The 21548-nt window shown below is 44.8% G+C and overlaps 1 protein-coding gene across 1 annotated transcript; it reads left to right on the top strand.

The window, feature by feature from the left end:
* The first annotated feature begins 599 nt into the window (after positions 1-599).
* Positions 600-19706, top strand: fam124a (family with sequence similarity 124 member A). Its single transcript, XM_033033514.1, has 4 exons — positions 600-679; positions 4774-4805; positions 12926-13656; positions 18405-19706. The coding sequence occupies exons 1-4, from the start codon at positions 633-635 to the stop codon at positions 19242-19244; spliced, it is 1650 nt and encodes a 549-aa protein (XP_032889405.1). The 5' UTR covers positions 600-632; the 3' UTR covers positions 19245-19706.
* The last annotated feature ends 1842 nt before the right edge of the window (positions 19707-21548 follow it).

The following is a 21548-nucleotide window of genomic DNA, read 5'->3' as shown; positions in this document are numbered from 1 at the left end:
CCGAACGCATTGCTGGCAGGCAGCAAGGGGGCAATGAAACGTGTTGATCCCGTGCAGCCTAGTCCAACCCCAGTAATATCACAAGGGTATTGACATCAGTCCGGGTTCAGGAAGAACTCCCAAATCCCATTTCCCATCCTCCAGATAGACACAGAAGCTGGGGTAACTCAGCGGGACCCTTGGGTCTCGACTCGAAACGTCACCCATTCCTTCTCTCCAGAGATGCTGAGTTACTCCAGATTTTTGTGTCTATCTTCGGTTTAAACCAGCATCTGCAGTTTCTTCCTACACAATCCCCCTCTTCTAAAGCCCTTCTACCCCCCACCGACCCCCACCACTCCCGGCCTGGTTGTGGGAAGAGGAAGGGGAATTCCCCCAGAAATGCCGCAATGGTCCTAGTTATTTCCGATGAGTGATGTAGTTTTCACCGGCCACGGGGCGACTTGTTTCAGACCTCCTCTGCTATCGCCTTGTATAATGGGTCCTCTAGTACTGGGACCTCACTGTTGTCATGAATCTGTTCCACAGCCGCCAGGTTACACCACGCCCCCTGGAGAGGCGGAGCCAGGGCGAGGAGCATCGCCATCAGTGCAGGAGAGGCGAGCGGAGAGCTCGCAAGGGACAAGTGGGCGATGGAGAGGAGAGGTACCAAGAAGGACTGGGCAGAAGAACCCGGACGGTAGGTCGGTCTGTGTTTGCCAATGAATGTCAGGGAGTCCAGGAAATTTATGGCAGTCCCCAGGCTGGTGAATTGCTCTTTGAGTGTTAACATTGGTGCAAATGAGTAGCTTTGTGCATTTGTGCTGGCGCATTAATGTGTGTGAAGTTACATGCTTTCGTGAATTAAGTTCCTGCTTGTGTGAGACCCACGTTGACAATCCTGGTCTTCTTCTTCTTATCGAGTCCACACACAAGATTAGAAGTTGTTCAGCCAGAGCTGAACACACTTCTTGGCATCTGCCCAATGGTGTCTGTCTTGCGCTTCTTGTGCTTCTTGTGCGTGGTGGTGGAAAGATTGGTTGAAACAGGGCCGCGACGTGAACGCTCTTTCCTTGGCCCCGACAATCCTGGTAACGGATACGTGTTTAAATAATCATTTATTTGAGAATCTGCCCTGTATAAGTTCCCCTGGAGAGGGATTCCCCCATTCATAATACTAATCAGGTCTTTAGTGACAGACCTGCGGTCTTGATAGGACTATTGTCCTATCAATCTCACAGAAATTGACCTCCAGCCAAGGGGATTGCAACCAGTTTCTCTCACTGCCAGGTGTGGGGTGGAACAGGTCATGGGTTGAGACTGAGTTTCAATGGTTATGTGGGAAACAGGATGCCCACAAAGAACCGGCGGGTTAAATTTCATATGAGAATGAGTAGAACAACTGTCCAAGTATAATGCAATCAGCAGCCTGCAAAGGTCTCCAGAAATTCTTCAAATGATAACCAGAGCAAATATCTTTATAAGGTCTTGAACAAAGGAACACGTCACAAGGTGTTACACCCAAATTACGATCAATAATTTGACATACATTTACATGGGAATTATTAGGCAGGTGATGAGAAACTGCTTTTGTTATTGATATAGTTTTGGCAGATGGGTATAAGTGCCAGTCCACCCCTCACCCTTATTCTGCCTTGTACTGAGTGGCCCACCAGAGCATATCAGAGTCACTGTCGATCATCAACCACATAGTTGTCAAGGCTGAACTCCCCTGAAACAGGCTTCCGTCCCTAAGGAGAGGATGTAAGTCAGTGCGGAGGTGTTTTACAAGTCATCTAGTTTCCTGCAGTCATGACTGTCTCTGCCATTCTTATCCCAAATTTAACTAAGTTTAAGTTCACCTGCTGTCTTGGTCAGATTTGAATTTATGTCTCTGACCTTTGTGTTGGTTCCTGAACTGGTAATTCGATGCTGCTCCAACACAAAGGTTGGGGTTTAAAGAGCATCTTAAACAAGACAAAAGAGGTATATGGCGGGAATTTCACAACTTAACCCCTTGGCATCTTGTGGCAAGGTCACCAATAATGATTCAAGTAATGAGTTCCATACCAGGACAGCCGAGATGTCCTCATTCTTTAGGGAACAGGGGTTCCCCTCTTCTATCATAGATGAGGCCCTCACGCATGTCTCCTCATTTCCCCACAGCTCTGCTCTTGCTCCCCCTCCCCCCAGTTACAATAGGGACACAAAAATCTGGAGTAACTCAGCGGGACAGGCAGCATCTCTGGTGAGAAGGAATGGGTGACGTTTCGGGTCAAGACCCTTCTTCAGAACCGAAACATCACCCATTCCTTCTCTCCAGAAATGCTGCTTGTCCCGCTGAGCTACTCCAGCTTTTTGTGTCTATCTTTGGTTTGAACCAGCATCTGCAGTTCCTTCCTATACAATAGGGACAGTATCCCATAGTCCTCACCTTTCACCCCATCAGCCGTCACATACAGCACATAAACCTCTGACATTTTCACCATCTTCAACGGGATCCCACCACTAGACGCGTCTTCCCATCTCCATCTCTTTCTGCTTTCCGCAGAGACCGCCCTCTCCACAACTCCCTGGCTCATCCCTTCCCACCCAAACCACCCCCTCCCCAGATACTTTCCCCTGCAACCACAGGAGATGCATCACCTGCCCCTGTACCTCCTCCCACGACCACGTCCAGGGATCCCAACCTTCAAGGGAAGTAGATTTCACTTGCACCTCCTCCAACCTCATGTACTGTATCCGCTGATCCAGGTGTGGACTCCTATATATCGGTGTGACCAAGCGCAGACTTGGCAATCATTTCGCTGAACACCTTCGCTCAGTCCACCTTGGCCTACACGATCTCCCAGTTGCCAAATACTCTAACTCCCTTTCCCATACTGACCTTTCTGTCCTGGGTCTCTTACATTGTCAGAGTGAGGCCAAATATAAATTGGAAAAACAGCACATATTTTGCTTGGGCAGCTTACAACCCAGCGATATGAAAATTGATTTCTCTATCTTCAAGTAAACATTCCATCCACCCACTCTCTGTCCCTCCCCCACCTTAACCATCATACTAGTTTCACTGTTGCCCTGTTGAATTTGTCAGCCATGATCACATTGAAAGGCGGTGCTGGTTCGAAGGGCCGAATGGCCTACTCCTGCACACTGTTTATTGTCTATTGAATTTCAGTGTCTGTATAACTCGTTACCACCTCTCCCACAGCCAACAATGGACCATTCCCTTGATTATCGTTGCTTTTTGCATATCTTTCAATTGTTCTATATCTTTTGTTTCTCTTTCCCCTCAGTCTGAAGAAGGGTCTTGACCCAAAATGTCACCTATTCTTTTTCTCCAGAGATGCTGCCTGATTCACTCCAGATTTTCGTGTCTGTGTAAACCAGCATCTGCAGTTCCTCCCTACTAATTATCCCAAACCTTGAGAGGCCAGAATCGAAGGGCCACCTATATTGCAGAGGTTGGAGGAAATTGCAGAAATGGGGATGGGCAGGATAATGGAAATGACGGATGGATGGATCAGTTCAGATCTCGCCAGGGAGGGAGAATGGGGTGATTGGGTTTGGATGGGTAGCAGACGTTTGGATTACCTGGTCCTATGATGGACATCACTCAAGTGGAATAAGCCACTGCGTGACAATGCAAGAAAAATGCAGCTTCACTGATAAAATGACATAAAAAGTATCAGCAGAAGTCACTCCCTCAAGATGACGGCATCTATCATCAAGATCCCCACCAACATGGCCTCTTCTTGTTGCTCCGTTGGGCTAGAGGTACAAGAATCAAGAGAATTTAATTGTCATATGTACCGGCAATGGAACAATGAGATTCTTGCTTGCTGCAGCTTTACAGGCCCATTAATGCAATAACTCAAGAAATAAATATACATTAATCAATAAAACAATAAAATAATAATCAATAATACCTGGTCACCAGACTGTAATAGTGCAAACCTGAAGTAAATAGTGCAACCAACAAAGTCCAGAGTAGATCAGTTGCTTTGGTATTGTGGTTAATGTTGTGCAGTGTTCAAGAGCCTAATTGTACCAGTGAGATGAGAGCATGGCTAGGGTGGTGCGTGTCTTTGGTGATATTAGCTCCCATTTTTGAAATAGAACCTCCTGTACATCCCTTCGATAGTGAGGAAGTCGATACCCATGATGAACTGGGTGGCGTCTACAGTTTTCTGTAGCCTCTTTCATTTGATCTACGAATCAGGCCATGATGCCTCCAGTCAGTATGCTCTCTACCGTACACCTGTAGAGTTTGACAGAGTATTTGGCAACATACAAAATCTCCTTAATCTTCTAAGGAAGTAGATACGTTGATGAGCTTTGTTTGTGATTACGTCAATGCACTGCGCCCAGGACAGATACTGTATGCATGCCCCAAAACGTTAAGCTGTTGACTCTCTCCACCACTATCCCTGTTGATGAAGACAGGTTCATGGACCTTTGGTTTTCCCTTCATGAAGTCATCACTCAGCTTCTTGGTATTGCCAACACTGAGAGAAAGACCATTCAATCAGATTTTGTACCTCCGACCGGTAGTCTGATTCACAGTTATCCATTGGGTGGAGTATTAAAGTGACTATCCCAACTTTCTTTCACAATTTGATACATCCCTTACCTGCCTGGTTTGAATGACTCTATTCACTCCCGTCCTCCTGTATGTTAATCCTATAATTTAAACAACCCATCAGAAAGGCAGCTTTCAATGATGTGTGTTGAGCAGTACAGTCTTCTGTTGACTGACCGCCTTGACTAAAAATATTGCTGTTTCTATTTCAGATCAAACTTAAGCTGCAAGTCATCAACAAGCAGTGAGTACTAAGAATACGTACGATAGGTCTATCCTCCTCTTGTTGCATGCACTGTAGTGTAAAAGGAAAAGGCTACACTAAAGCTCTTTATTTCCATACATATTTTACTGAAAAATGGTGCCTCCAAGTATGTAACATTTGCTGTATGATCTAACCTGTGGAAGTGTAGTCATGGAATCATTTGTCATTATTCTGTACCTTTCTAATTTAACTAGCCCTTCTACCGCATGAGGTTACCAAGGACAATTGAATAAGAAATACATTTATTTCATGTAGTTTCAGGGCATCCCACAGTGCAGTAAGATTATTGAAGTACTTTTATAATGTAGTCAGTCTGTGATGTACAGGCATATCTACGCACAGCAAGATCCCACAAGCAGAAGTTCAAGAGATAGAATGGAGGAAAGCAGGATGGCCGTCTCACTGTATTGTTGGTAACTGTTGTTGTACCACATTTCTCTAAGTGCCCTGATATAACATCCTGAATAATAACTTCTTACATTTTCCCTGTGATATGTTAAGTTACATGGCCTGTAATGTTCTTCTTTCCATCTCCCTTCGTGCAAAAGGGTTCAACATGCTATTTTCAAATATAATGGAACCTTCCCTCAAACAAGAGAGTTTTGGAAAATTAAAATCATGCTTCCTGCAATCATCGCCTGTCCACAACTGTTCCATAGGTTCTCATGGCATGGGACTGGGTTATTTGGCCCACCCAATCTACACCAACCATCAAGACACAAAATGCTAGAGTTACTCAGTGGATCAGGCATGGATAGGCAGCGTTTCAGGTTTGACCCTTCTGCAAACACATTCACACTAATTCCATTTTACTCTCCCCACAACCCCAACAACTCCTCCAGATTCTACCACACTTCAAGACACTGGGTGGGTGGGGGGGGTTACAGTGAATCATTAATCTGTTTTGGGAATGTGGGAGGCACCTGCAGGAAACACGCACAATCACAGAGAGAACGTGCAAACTACACACAAACAGCACGGGAGGTCACAATTAAATCCAGATCAGTGGAATTGTGAGGAAGCTGCTTTAATGGCTGTGTCGCTGTGTTCCACCCATAAGGTGCAGAGATTGATTATGTTAACTGCAGCAGTACATTGTAGTCAATAACTGGCATACTAGAGCCCATTTCAGACCCTACCATTTTCAAGGGCATCACAGTGGTAGAGTTGCTGCCTCACAATGCCAGAGCCCCAGGTTCGATCCTGACTGCGGGCGCTCTCTGAGTGGAGTTTGCATGTTCTCCCGGAGATAGTGAGGGTTTCTTTTAGTTGCTTTCATTCCTCCCACATCCCAAAAGATGTGCCAATGTTTAGGTTACTTGACCTCTGTAAATTGCTCATAGTTTGAAGGGAGTGGATGCAAAAGTGGGATAACATAGAACTTGAGTGAGTGATCGATGGTTGGTGTGGACTCAGTGGGCCGAAGGGCCTGATTCCATGCTGTATCTTTCAAACAATCTTTCAAACAATTAATTCAAACAATAGGAATTGGCCCCACATGTAGGCTAGACAAGGATGGTAACTTTTTTTTAAGACTGCAACAAACATGATGAACATGTTGGGTGTTTACAACAGCCTACTCCTTTGTGGCTTCCATAATTTTTGCCTAAAAACCTATCCGCCCTAAGGGTGGTACAGTGGCGCAGCAGTAGAACTGTAGCCTCACGGCGCCAGAGACCCGAGTTAAATCCTGACCTTGGGTGGTGTCTGTGTGAAGTTTCCACATTCTCCCTGTGACCACATGGGTTTCCTCCGTATGCTCCGGTTTCCACCCACATCCTAAAGATATGCAGGCTTAATTGGTATCTGTAAATTGTCCCTCGTTTGTGGGGAGTGGATGCGAAAGTGGGATAACATAGAACTAATGTGAACGGGTGATCGATGGTCAGTGTGTTTAATCACTCTGCAATGACTTTGTCAACCTGTTTAGTACTACTGAACAGGTTTTAAATTCTAGCCAGTCTGCTTGTAACATTGAGATTTTTAAAAAACTGTCTGCTCCAACTTCTGCTTAAACTTTACTGGAAACACAGTTCCCAAAAATGTATCTTGTGCCTCTAATGTCCCTCCCCCTCTCATAAGCAATCCTTGTTCCCCTTTCTTTGGGGCAACAATTGCAGAGCCAGTGGGAAGGGCTTGCGTATGGTAGCCAGTGGCAAATGTTCTCTTCCCCCTCCCTCTCCCTCTCCCCTTAATTTGATGTTGTCCAATGTAGCTTCAGGCAGACTGCCTCTTGTTTTGCTCCCAGCATGTTATCTCAAACCTTTCAAGCCTACAAGAGATTCCAAAGATCTTTGGGCAGTAGAATTGTTTAGGAATGCGTTCATGGGGAAATGCCACAAACTGCTGGTAAACTTCAAGATGCCACAGCGAAAGGTGAGAATGGCAGATGGTTTCTGTCTGTTGATAGGGAAGACGAGCACCTTGACATCTTGGGAGAACTTCCAGCAAGAGGGAGTGCAAGAGTAAGAGCTTTTATGTTCTTGCGAGAAGCGGGAAATGACTGCAGTGTATGGATCCTCTAAAGCACAACGCTCCAACTAAGTAGCGCCAGCATTCCCTCTCTCTCTATCCATCCCCCACCCAAGTCGCACAAGCTTCTAATTTTCACCCTACAAACAGCGAACAATGGCCTGTTTCCTTTATCATCGCCATCGTTTTGCATATCTTTCATTCATTGTTCTTTATCTGTTCACATCACTGTTTATATCTCTCGTTTCCCTTACCCCTAACCAGTCTGAAGAAGGGTCTCGACCCGAAACGTCACCCATTCCTTCTCTCCAGAGATGCTGCCTGTCCTGCTGAGTTACTCCAGCTTTTTGTGTCTATCTACGGTTTAAACCAGCACCTGTAGTTCCTTCTTACGCACTTCAACTAAGCAGTTCGCCAGCACTACCTTGGATTCTCTGCCACAGAAGGTAGTTGAGGCCAGTTCATTGGCTATATTTAAGAGGGAGTTAGATGTGGCCCTTGTGGCTAAAGGTATCAGGGGGTAAGGAGAGAAGGCAGGTACAGTATACTGAGTTGGATGATCAGCCATGATCATATTGAATGGCGGTGCAGGCTCGAAGGGCTGAATGGCCTACTCCTGCACCTATTTTCTATGTTTCCATGTTTCTATGATATGCTGAGTGTCAGCCTGGCAATCACAACTGCCCTGTCAAAGCAGTGTTACGCATTTTAAAAGCATTAATACCTGCAGTCGTTAATAAACATCAAAAAAGCTGCAAATGTGAGAAATTTGAAATGTGAACTGAAAATCCTGGAAACACTCATTTTTATGCAGCATCTGTGGAGAGAGAAACAGTTAATGCCTCAGATCTGTGAAACACATTAGTCAGTGTATCATAGAACTATCATTCACTGCTGATATTTTAGTAATAATTTGAAGAAAAACTTAACAGGTGATGCAAGAAATGAAAAACTGTTTGGTAAATACCCAACAGATAAAGAAGCACCATCTATTGCCCTGCTAGCCAATGAACTGGCCTCAACTACCTTTTGTGGCAGAGAATTCTACAGATTCACCACTCTCTGTGTAAAAAATGATTTTCTCATCTTGGTCCTAAAAGATTTCCCCCTTATCCTTAAACTGTGACCCCTTGTTCTGGACTTCCCCAACATCGGGAATAATCTTCCTGCATCTAGCCTGTCCAACCACTTAAGAATTTTGTAAGTTTCTATAAGATCCCCCCTCAATCTTCTAAATTCTAGCGAGTACAAGCCGAGTCTATCCAGTCTCCAACATGAAGCCTGCCTGAGTTACCTGCAAGGCAGTGTGGAGTTTGCACGTTCTCCCTATGACCGTGTGGGTTTCCTCCCCCTCATCCCAAAGTCATGTGAGTCTGTAGGTTAATTGGCCTCTAGTGAAATTGTCCCAAACGTGTAGGGGGTGTTTGCGAAAAGGGGATAATGTTGAAGTAGTGTGAACAGGTGATGGATGATCAATGTGGACTCGGTGGGCTGAAGGGCCTGTTTCCATGCTGTTTCTCTAAACTAAACAGATTCCCCACATTAGTGGAAAGCCTGCACAATATTTGTTTACATCTCTTATTAAGCGCTTTGCCCAGCTGTAAATTCATCATTTGCACCAATAGCAGCTTCTGTCGGCAATTAATTTTATCTGGGTAGACAATGAATCATCTTAAATCAGAGCTACTCACCAAAGGATTTTGGAGTTTATTAGAGATTTACAATTTAATCTGTGGGATTGACTGGAAAAGGAAAGGATGGTGATGGTGCGTTTGTAATGTGTCTCAGATCTCCTGGGAACTGTGTTCAGATGAATCTTATTATCTGTGCAATTAGGAAAAAGATGAAGCTTTTATTTGTTTATTTGGTTAGAGGCCCATTTGAAACAGCACAGGTTGTGAGTGTCTGAGTTGTCTGAATGCTTGGTCCTACTGGAAACGTCACTGAGTGTATTTGCTGGGCCCTATCCCTGGTTGTTGGTTACACTTGCTGCCATCGCCTCAGACAAAGGATACTATTCATGGATGTGTATGGGGCACCTTGTCTTCAGGCGGTTGCATTGTGCATTGAGTTTTAAACTGTGTGTCGTTTGTTTTTCCATCATTGGGCTGGTGGAGATGGATGCGCTGAGTCTTTCTAAAAGAGGCCCCGCCAACAAAACCCCAGTCACAAAAATGCATATATTTCAGATACATGGGACAATTGATAATGATGGCACTGGAGACTCGTGCATTGTTATTAGATCCAGTTTACATGGTCTAGGAAGGTTGTGCAGCTAAATCTTTCAAGCTGCAGAAATAGTATTCTTATGCTGCTTGATCAGATTCCATTCATATCTTGAGGAGGAAAGGGAGGAAATTGGATCAAATCATCCTATAATCATCTAAATTCAAGGGAATAAAAAGACTTGCACTTTACCTGATCTTGAGTTTGCAACATAGCCTACAAATTAGATCTGTGACTTTTAAGTGTGAGGTTCAGGAATGCACTTGTGTACAAATCACAGCTAGAGAGCTGCAACCTCTCACCTCCAATTACCACGTTCAATCCTGACCTTGGGTCTGTCCGTGTAGTTTGTCATAAGAGTCATGGTGTGATACAGCATGGAAACAGGACCTTCGCCCTACTACACTAGTCCTACCTGCCTGTGTTTTGCCCATATCCTTCTAAACCTTTCCTATCCATGTATCTGTCCAAGTGCCTTTGGTGTGTTCTTCGAGGAGACCGCGTGAGTTTTCTCCAACATCTTAAAGACATGAGTTGGTATTTAATCAGTCATGATAAATTACCGCTCATGTGAAAGTGGGAAGTAGAATCTGGGAGAAGTTGACAGAAGAGTGGGGAAAATAAATTGGGATTAGTGTGAATGGGTGCTTGATGGTCAGTGTGGACTCGTCCTTTGTCTGCACAGTATGACTCTGTAATACTACATTAACGTAAACATCTGGAAAAGTGTGTTTTATACTACGTTTAAGACGTGTATAAAGGCATAGAAGGATATGGTCCTAATGCAGGCAAATGGAATTGGACAAAAAGGTTGGCATGGACATGATAGGTCAAAGAGCCTGTTTCGGAGCTGTACAACTCTATGACAATTCTAGCACAACTTCCTTGTACTACCATTGTGCCAGAATAATATAAAGACGAGTATCACAAATGCTGCCTTAGATTCCATATATACTTTGTTGCTATCTTCAGGGATTTATGGGCATGCAATCCTATATCATTCATACTTTTCATTACCCTTTATTATTATTTCATTTTCCCAAATGCATTATGTCACACTTCAGGTTAATCTACAATTGCCATTTCTGTGGCTACCTATCCAGTCTATTGAAGTTTTCCTGCAGCCTGCAACTTTCTTCCTCAATGTAACTCTTGCTGCCGGTGTGGTGAATAAATTACTCATACTGCATTATTTATGCAAATCATAGGTATATATATATATATATATATATATATATATAACCATGGAAATAAAGATTCATAGAGTCCCACAGAATCTAGCGTACAGACCACTTTTGCATCCACTCTCCACACACTTGGGCAATTTACAGAGGCCAATGAACCTACAAACCCACACATTTTGGGGATCAGAAAGAAACTGGAGCACCCAGAGGAAACCAACATGGTCAAAGGGAGAACGTGCAAAGTCCTCACAGCCAGTTGCACCTCTGTGCTGCCAAATTATCTATTATCCCTTCTGGAAAATGTACTCTGCTCAGAATGTTTTCCCTAGTAATTTAACCTGCAATGAGCAAGTTGATTTCAAAGCATTATTTCCCAATCTCAGGCACTGTACCTGATTTCAGTTTGTTTATTGAGTCTTGCGCAATGCTGGGAAATAACATTTATTGCCTAACTCTATTGTCTTGGAGAAGGTGAGGCAGCTACTGTGGTCGAAGCATCTCCAGCCTGTGAGCCTGTAATACGTTTTATCTAGAGTTGATTTGTAAAGGTTCTTCGAAAGGGCAGAACAATGGCATTGTAGGTTCGATTCTGATCTCTGGTGCAGTGTGTGAGAAATTTGTACATCTCATTGCTAGTGCGTAGGTTTCCTGAAGTGCTCCGGTTTCCTACCACATCCTAAAATTGAATTGCTTGTTAGATTAGGGTCCAGTGTATAAGTGTGTTGTCGGAGAACTGTGGGGTAGGGATGCATGTGTGAAAGAATAGGTTGGAGGAAAATAGGTGGGAGAATGGATTGAGGGGAATGGTGTTTGAGAACCAGCATAGGTGAATATAGCCTCTTTTTGTGTTGTACAAAAATATAATAATCCTAGCATACACAAAGGCAATGCGAACCTTATTTTCATCCAGTGTACTGTGGCATTATAGAATGCATTGTTTGGAAGGCTGGTGTGAAGATACAACAGTAGTTTTCAACAGAGATTTTGGAAGTAAAATTACAAATTGCAGTTATTGGGAAAGAGCAAGGATTAATCGGATAACTAAGAGATAACATAGACAATGAGCTGAAAGGTCTCAGTATGCTGCAATATTTTATTGATGCACCAGGAACCTTTAAACACAAGTGGGATGAAAGACGAAGCCTTGATCTAATATTTTCCCTGAATATGGCATTGCAGGAGCTCCCCAAATGCCACTGGGGTTAGTGATGATTGTGTGTGGCAATCTGACCTGCAGAGGGGGGCATCATCTGCTCCTTCTGCCACTAATGTAAGGTCTCTGTGCACTCCATTTGCACGGACTCTCAACCTTATAAAGATTTATACAAGTATGAGGGGCATATATATAGGGGGGGGGGGAGATTGTCTTTTCGCGGGGTAGAGGAATCTAAAACCGAAGGGCATAGGTTTAAAGTGGGAGGGGGAAGATTCATAGAGGCACGTTTTCCCACACAAGAGGGTGATGCATTATTGGAATGAGCTGCCAGAGGAAGTGGTATAGAGGGTTTAATTACAATGTTTAAAATACATTTAGACTGTTAAATGGAGAGGAAAGACTTAGACGGATATTGGCCAAACACAGGCAAATGGGATTAAGGTAGATGCGCATGGATGAGTTGGGCCAAAAGACCCATTTGCATGCCGTATCACTCAATGAAGCCATGAATCCTGTTGCAAATGCATTCAGATGTTTGCATGAGTTGGCCGAGATATTGCACAACTTCAAGGAGGTTTGTGCACATCATTGAATCATTTTCTGCATCTACCTGGTGATCTTCTGCCATGACAGAGCTCAGAATAGAGCATCTATCCCCGGAGTCTGGGCTGGACATTTACCCAGTTTAGCCCGTTGAACAATTGTTGATCTGATTCTTCCATGGTTTTGAGCACATAAACTTAACGTGAGCAATTGAAGGCAATTGAGTAACAGGGGAGCTGAAGAGAGTGCTTATCCAGTGAATTGCAGTGTTCCTCCTGAAGATGGAGTGAAGTAGTGAAGATGGAGTGAATTATAACTTTTCAAACAGAACAAGGTTTAGACAGAGGAAATATTTGAGGGGTTATTGAGGCCGACCAGATAAATAGAAGTTTGGAGGAGAGCTGCTTTGAAGAACCGACATAGACAAGGTTGGCCTAATGATTTGTGGTGTAGTCTATGAATCTATGTTAACATTGATCCAAATGTCTTCCCCCCTCTTGTCCTCTCTGCACATGCAGGTGAGTTGTGTTTGGAAGATGTGCCCAATCCCTTCCTGGTCACCATGCACATCATCACCAACCCGGGCAGTGCACCAGCCTTGCAGAAAGCTGTTGACAGCCTGGTGACTTGGATTGACCCCAGCTTGCGGCTCTTCGTGGCCTCCGAGGGCGGTTCCGCGCTGCCGGTGGGAAGCGTGACTGACGAGGACCAGCCGGCGCTCGCTGTGATCATCTTCGTCCGTGAAGAGTGCGGGCAGCAGATCTCCCGGCTGCACGAGTGTTTCCTCCACCCGCCGTGGCAGTACCATCACACCGAGAGGGTCAAGGGCAGGATCCTCCCTTACATGCCCAGGAACCAGGACTTCTTCACCCTGGCTGACCACGCCATTCTCTGGGCCGTCAGGCAGGTTCACTACGGGAAAGAAATCATCCGCCTCACCCTTTACTGCAGCTTCGACAACTTCGCCGACACAGTCGGGATGTACGAGTTGATCCTGAAACGCGTGGCGTCGAAGTACAGGTCGGACTTTGTTTTCTTCACTGTCTACTCCAGCATGGAGGTGGAGATTCAGCTGTCTTTGAAGCGGCTGCCAGCAGGTCGGCTCCCAGCTCCATGCCCGTCCAACGTTCTGGAGTTCAGAGTTCACGCTGTGGGCTGCCTGGTCCCTCTCCTGCCCAATCCCTGTAGCCCCATCAGTGAGAAACGATGGCAAACCGAAGACTACGATGGCAACAAGCTCCTGTTGCAGGTAACATTGCCCCCTGCGTGCAAGGAGCAGGACATATACAATATATTGTTTAAAATCCCCGTTTCCAAATGCATTGCTGATAAAATGGCGACTGACATATTCAGTTCTGGGTGCGCCTTCTCTTGGGATCGGTTTCATAGACAGGAGCGGGAAGTTCCTGGTCTGTGCCTACAAACTCCAGAGCTGACTGTCAATGTCACTGTGTGGGCCATCTAGCGTGTTCATTAGTTCATAAGCCATAGGAGCAGAATTAGTCCATTCGGCCCATAGAGTTTGCTCTGCCATTCGATCATGGCTGATCTGGGGTGGAAGATTGCAATCTTCACATGGCCCACCCTGTTTCGACGAATGCAATCAACCCGGCGTGCACAATCAAATAAGATCAAATAGAACAAGCTGTCCTACAACTTTAGGCTGTACACGCCATCCGCAAGAAGAAGATGGCTGATCTATTTTTTTCTCCTGCCTTCTCCCTGTAACATTTGAACACACTTACTAATCAAGAACCTATCAATCTCTGCTTTAAAAATACCCAATGACTTGACCTCCACTGCTTTCTGTGGGAATTAATTCCACAGATTCACCACCTTCTGGCTAAAAAAATTCTAATGGTACATCCTTTCATTCTGAGGCCGTGCCCTCTGGTCCTAGACTCTCCCACAACTGGAAACATTCTCTCCACACCCACGCTATCTAGGACTTTCATTATTTGGTAGATTTCAATGAGATCCCCTCATCCTTCTAAACTCCAGCAAGAACCGGCCCAGAGTCATCAAACCCTTCTCCTGTGGCCTCAAAATCAATATAAAGCTGCACCTGTGGCCGAACCGTTAAGGTGACTCGAGGTTTGTGGGTAAATGGTTAGTCTGGAGACCCTTAAAATTTACAAGACAATTACTGTTCAGTTATCAAGAGTCAGACAGTTTGTAAAGAGATTCAACGGTCTCTCCAGGACAGCATCGACCATCGACCACTCATTTACACTAATCCAATGCTAGTCCCATTTAATTCTCATCAGTTCTCTCCAGATTCTACCACTCGCTAGTGGCAATTTACAGTGACTGAGTAACCTAGAGACAGGCTTGCCCTTCTCGATGTGGGAGGAAGCCAGAGCATCCGGAGGAGACCCATGTGGTCACTGGGAGAACTCGTAAACTCCACACACAGACTCCGAGGTCAGAATTGAACCTGAGTTGCTGGAGCAGTAAGGCAGCAGCTCTACTGGCTGTGTCTGTGTGCCTCTCACAGTTCATTGTCTATGAAAGTATTTTTAACTTGGAGTCATGCATACACCACACTTGGTGGTTAGGAGTCAGCTATTCCTGCCTAAGCTGCAAACCTCAGGTATTGCCCTGGAATCTCCAGGAGCTAAAGATTATTCCATCTGGAATTTGCTCCCAGTCAACTAAGATGGGGGAGGGAAGTTGGGATCATTTTTTAAAAATGTTGTTTATTGGTTAGAAAAATATTTGCTCTGTAGAGGTGAGCTGCACAGGGTAGACAGGGATCATGTGATGAGATATCCCCCCCCCCCCCCCCCGATACGTCCAATCGGATTCAGCAAGATGTTACAGTTGTCACTGATTTAGCCCAGAGAGAGGTCAAGGCCAGCTTGAGACCAACAAACATTATCCCCATTTCTCAGGCAGGCCACTGATATTCCCTAGTTCCCAAATAAAACCCACCGGATGGAAATCTGGAATCCCTTGTGAGCCTGGTACGGGTATCACAGGGTTTTGGCACAATAAATGTCTCTCCCCTCCCTCAAGCCTCTATCTCTCTCTGCTCCACAAGGTGGCTATAAACATCTATGGTTACATTTTTTAATGATTTATTGCCTTCAGGCTCAGAAGCTCTCAGCTCCGACCTTCCAACTGTGCATTTTGTGTCATCTGATTTAGACACAGTGCACAATATAAGTAATGATGAGAATGTCTATATTTTGTTGGATAAGACTGATGCACAAAAGGTGATTGAATTTTTCACAGCACCACACAGGTATTTATTTACACTCAAAGCTCTCCCTCAATCCATCTATGGCTCTTTGCATGTCTCCTCCTGAGTCACTCCTGCCTCCCCCACCCCCACCCCCACTCTGTCTCTGCATTGACCCTCACACCTGCTCAGTGTGGAATACTAAACACAAAACTCTAAATGCGGCCTCACCAACGGCTTATACAACTGCCACATGACTTCCCAATTTCTAATCTCAATGCTCTGACTGATGAAGGCCAATGTGTTAAAAGACTTTTTGACCATTCTATTTACCTGAGATGCCACTTTCAATGAACTATGTACCTGTACTCCTAGATCCCTCTGCTCTACAACACTCCCCAGAGCCCTACCATCCACTGTGTAGGTCCTGCCCATGTTAGTGTTCCCAAAATGCAACACCTCACGTTTCTCTGTATTAAATTCCATCAACCATTCCTCAGCCCACCTGCCCAACTGATCAAGATCCTGCTGCAATCCTGTGGTCAGTCGCTAGCTCGGGCAACAGTCATCTTTGGTCTCACTGAAGCTCTGTTCCATGCCGTTGATCTTCTCCTGACCACAGTGGTTGAATCAGAGAGTTCATGACTCTGCTGTCACATTTCACTCTGTGGTAAGCTTCCAAACATAGACATGCCACCTACCTCCACCGCCATTACGTACCCTGTCCCCACCACCGCCTCGTCCTTTACCCATTTGCAACTTCTCAGCCGTTCCCATATGCTACCCTTGCTCTGCAAACTTGAGGCCATTCAATACTTTGCTGTCAGTGTACCAATTCTCATTTATCTCACCCACATTGGCTTTGGTTTCACAGAGCCCCGTTTCAAATAGGATTTTTATATGTTTCATTTTTTATGTGTTTCTCAAGGCCTCACCCCTGCAGCTTCCAACAAGATACCTGCACTCTGCTTCTAGATTTTTGCACATCCTAAAATGTAATTAGCTCACCAGAGTCAGTGCGCCTTCAACCATCGAAGTTCCAGGAACTGACGTTCCCTTACCTCTTTGTTCCACGTTCTCCCCCCCCCTCCCCCCCCCCCCCCTTTTAATCGCTACTTCATGTGCGGCCTTTGGCCAAGCTTTTCGTGATCACACCCGAATATCTCCAAACATTGGCTCAATATCAAATCTAGGTTGATAATATTTGTACAAAGCACCATGCAGCATTTTTACCACATTGAAGGGCCTATGTAAATGCAGGTGATTGTTGTTGAATGTTATTTTAAATGTTAGCAATATTTAAAAGCAAAGCCAAATACTCGAGCAACCTAACACTGTATGAACATGGTCTTTTCGTATCTGCTTTAAGTTGTCACTAAGTCTCTGTGATGTCGCTCACTGTTGAACAAGTGATTGAGAGGCCTGGTAAACAATTGGCCTTTGTTGTATCAGTCAATACTCATTTCACATGGATTTACAGAACTTTCTCTCTGGCACATACATAAGCGGGAGATATCAGGCAATGCTAGGTAACCCTAAGTGAAGTAATAGGCTTTAAAGGCTTTGGCTCCGTGAGAGAACTGATTTATACATCAATTAATGCACACTTAACATTGAGAGCCATCCACACAATGTCTCGGCTTTAAACATGGGAAGCGTTTTCTCTATCGCCCACAGCCTCCATTACATGCACAAATCTGGTGGATCCATATCTCAATTAACGATCCAACTTGAACATTAGGTGTAAAATGGTACTATTGTGGAAAGGAAATAATTGCAAAAATGGATCCTAGCTCAGGCCCAAAACAAAAGTCTGTTAATCAAAGATAGACACAAAAGGCTAGAGTAACTCAGCGGGTCAGACAGCATCTCTGGAGAAAAGGAATGGGTGACGTTTCGGGTCGAGACCCTTCTTCTGACATTCAGAAATTAATTTTGTTTAGTTGGATGACTAAGCCAGAGAAATTCACATTGATGAAATTCAAGAGAATTGAGCCTAGGGCTTCAGAATTGATCTTCAAGCAATGTGTGTCAGGAACTGTTTGCAAAAGAACAACCTAAGCATTAACAAACAGTTTGATTTTAGTGGGACCACGTGAAGATTCCAATCTCACACCCCTGTCCCATTGTGATGTCATATCATATGTAAATGAAATCCATTGTGATTGGACATCTGTGAGATGGCACTGTGACTCATGCAGCTGCTTGATTTAAATTTTTTTTTTTGTTTTTTACTAAAAAAGCAGGGAAATTAATAACCAAATTTTCTAATTTTCAAAACAAAATGTGGAGGAGGAAAAAAAAATTCTCCGTTACGGCAAAGGGTGGAGGAGTAAATTCACAAACAGCTTAAACAAATTTTCGCGAAATAGAACCCGCTACAAACCAACAAACCAACTAGAGTTTTAATAATTATTAGATTGATTGTGGCTTAAACACTGGTCAGGATGCTATTGGATCTTAGCATCAGAGAGGGTTGATAGTGTCTCAGTTTAGCATTTCATCTGAAACAGATGGTAAGAAATTATTACCCCACCTGTGCTGTTGGAAAACAAGGAGAAAGAAGAATAATCCCTTTTGACCACAGCAGGGACATGCACAATGGACACATCAATTATGACAGCCCAATTTCACCAGAAAACAAGCTTCAATTTGAAAAACATTTTATCCCAGGATGCAAATAAAAAATACTGTATCTCAAATGTTATGGTTTAACAGGATCCAAGATGACACCCAAGCCAGGCGACTCTTTGTGTCCTACTCACAGTTTAAATCTCCATGTATTTGTACACTGTTTCTTGTTTTCTGTGCAGGTGCAGGATTTGTTCAGAGGTCCGTGGAGAAGGAGGGGAGTTCCTCAGTTCACCGCAGTGAGGAGTAACTCCTTCACTCCCCTGTGTACAGTGATGCCTCGTGGTTTGGGCTGTGCACCGGAACGATGTGGTCAACACCAGCTGAGTAGCCACAAGCCCCACCAATCCAGGGCGCTTGGTCGCTTCTGTGGGAGTTCTCAAGAAGATCTCTGGGGTGGTAAAGAAGGGGACACCAGGAGACGTGACAGCAGTGCCTCTGGGTACTCGCGGACAGCCCAGCGCAGCAAGTCCCTGTTCTGCCTGCCGACTTTCACCGGATCAGTTTCCTCCTCGTTGTCTTCATCGCCGCTGGGCGAGATGGCTCTCTCTCTCTGTGACCACCGTCGGCTGACCAGAGTCCCGGCCCGAGGCGTCGTGCAGGGTGTGGATGGCATGGCGGAGACAGATGTGGACACAGGGTTAGCCACCTCCTGCTCCGATCTCTCTGTCTCCACACTGGACAGCTTCAGCCAGGACTTGAAGGTTGCTCTTCCCTCCTCACGGAAGTGCGGCAGGAATCTAGCATCCGGTCTCTTCAACTCCTCATTCTCGGCAAGACACCCACTCCCTTCCCTCTATGAGCAGAGTCCTGGTTCCTTCCCTCACTTCCAAGAGTTCTCCCCCTCCCGTCTAAAGCCGCGCTCTCCATCTCCCCGGGACCCCATTACCACCTCTTGGCTCTGCCACAGAGCAAAGCAGTCGTCATCTCCAGTAGCAAACTGTCCTGCTGGGAACAAAAGGTGCCCCGAAAGCCAACAGGCCAACACTTGCCAAGACCCAGAGCAGGAGTTCTACATCTGACCCATTTGGTAGGGCCCTGGTCTCCTCCTGTTGGCGATAGGCATGGTGAATGGTAGAACACAAACAGCAGGCATCAGATTATTCTGCTGCAGTGAAAGACAGGCCACTATGTCCTTGCAGGAGACGGTGAGGTTTGGATATTACTGATTTAACAAATGCAACTGTTCATAAGCATCCGAGATGAGAGGAGATCTAAATGACATATTCCTTCTGAACTGACCACGTTTTACATGTCCAACAAGACATACTTGCCAGAGATCCAAAGAGCATTGAAGGCTTCAAGAATGAAACCATGTTGTGTTTACAAGGATTAATTAATTACCTGATAGAGGGGAATGGAGGCAGGTTACAAAATGTGTCATTAGATCATTCTTAACAACAGTATCTGCAATTCCTTTCTGTTAAAATGTGCAAATTTGTTTTATAATTCTCCGATTTCAACCAGATAATAGAATATTTTTGGTAATTGACATTATTTTAGCATTACTATTGATCCAAACCAAATTAAGTTTGCAGTCAGCGAATTGAGATCTTCCTGATTTGACCGGGTCAGTTGAGAAGAACTGCAGCAGATTCAACAGAGATTTGTTAGACCTCAAACATCGCTGGTTTCCTCTGTGTCACACAGCTGTGATCATCACCAATGCAGATCTAATCCAAGTGCTGACCAGGGTCAGATAATAACACACAAAGCTGGAAACGTACAACAGCCTTGTCAGTATGTCTCCACAGATGCCACCTGACCTGCTGAGTATTTCCAACATTTAAACACAGAACGCTACACCTTAGGAACAGCCCTTTGGCCCACACTGTGCGTGCCAAATGTGATGCCAGGTCACATCTGCCTCCATGTGATCCATATCACTCCATTCCCTGCATATCCATGCGCCTATCTAAAAGCTTCTTAAATGCCACTATCGTATCTGCCTTCGCCCCTAATAGCCCATTCCACCACTCTGTGTAAAAAAACTTTCACTGCACATTGCCTTTAAATGTCGCCCCTCTTGCCTTAAAGCTATGCCCTCTAGTCTTTGCTACTTACACCCTGGGAAATAGATTCTGACTGTCTGCCCTATCTATGCCTCTCATTATTTTATATAATTTCAATCGCTCCCCTCAACACCCTACACTTCAGAAAAAACAATCCAGATTTGTCCATCTTCTCCTTATAGTTAATGCCCCGTAATCCAGCTAGCATTCTCATAAACCTCTTCTGCACCCTTACCAGAACCCTCACATCCTTCCTATAATGGGGTGACCAGAACTGCACACAATACTCCTAACCAAATTCCTGCAGCATGATGTTCCATGGAGCTTCTGGAGACCTGGATGCCAAGATACCTCTATACATCAATTTTGTTAAGGGCCTTGCCATTAACTGTATACTTTCCCCTTACATTTGACTTTCCAAAGTGCAGCACCTCATGCTTGATCAAATTAAACTCCATTTGCCAGTTCTCTGCATATTTCAGTAGCTGATCTATATTCCACTGTAAAATTTGACAGCCTACCTCACTGTCTGCAACTCCACCAATTGCGATATCATTTGCAAACTTACTAACCAACCCATTTACATTTACATCCAAATCACAAACAACAGAGGTCCCAGCACAGATCTTTGTGGAATTGCACTGGTGACAGATCTCTTACCAGAAAAACACCCTTCCACCATAACGCTCTGTTTTCTAATGGCAAGCCAGTTCTGAATCCATGACAAAGACACTGCGCATCTCATGAATCGCAGCCCTAATCACTGCACTACCTAAACATGAGTTAATGTCAAACCTTCAGCAGGTAAAGTAATTGCACAATTCCAGCACTGGTGGGCAAATTATACAAGTGCCACAACAATAATCCTTTGCTGCTGTGTTTTCATTACCCTTTTCTGCAAATGTTTTGGATCTGATGTGGCCAAAATGGATTATCTCCACACACCAACATTCCCATTGCAAAACTCCAGCCACAAATGATTTTGGAATAGTGAATGCTAAGGTAATCACATATAGACTCAGCTGGGACTTTATGTAATTTAGAATTGCACTACTGTCCCGAACATCACACGGCACATGAAGCCGGCGAATGGTTCAATGTATCTCGGTTAATCACCCTTCCTCACTAAAGCGATAAAATCTTCTTCTTGCGAATGAAACATAAACCAAAGGAATAGTTGGATCTCAAGCTGGGTGTTGAGCAGCCGGGTTGTTGTCTCTGCGTCAATGTCTGCCAGGCCCTGAGCTCCATTGGCAATCCCATCGGCAGACGTTTGTAGGCAGGCTGCATCCAGCCCGTATCGTGAGGCATCGC

Source organism: Amblyraja radiata, chromosome 14 (assembly GCF_010909765.2).
Source record: "Amblyraja radiata isolate CabotCenter1 chromosome 14, sAmbRad1.1.pri, whole genome shotgun sequence".
Taxonomy (NCBI): domain Eukaryota; kingdom Metazoa; phylum Chordata; class Chondrichthyes; order Rajiformes; family Rajidae; genus Amblyraja; species Amblyraja radiata.
Note: the sequence above shows the minus strand (reverse complement) of the source record. Positions and strands in the feature narration are given on the sequence as shown.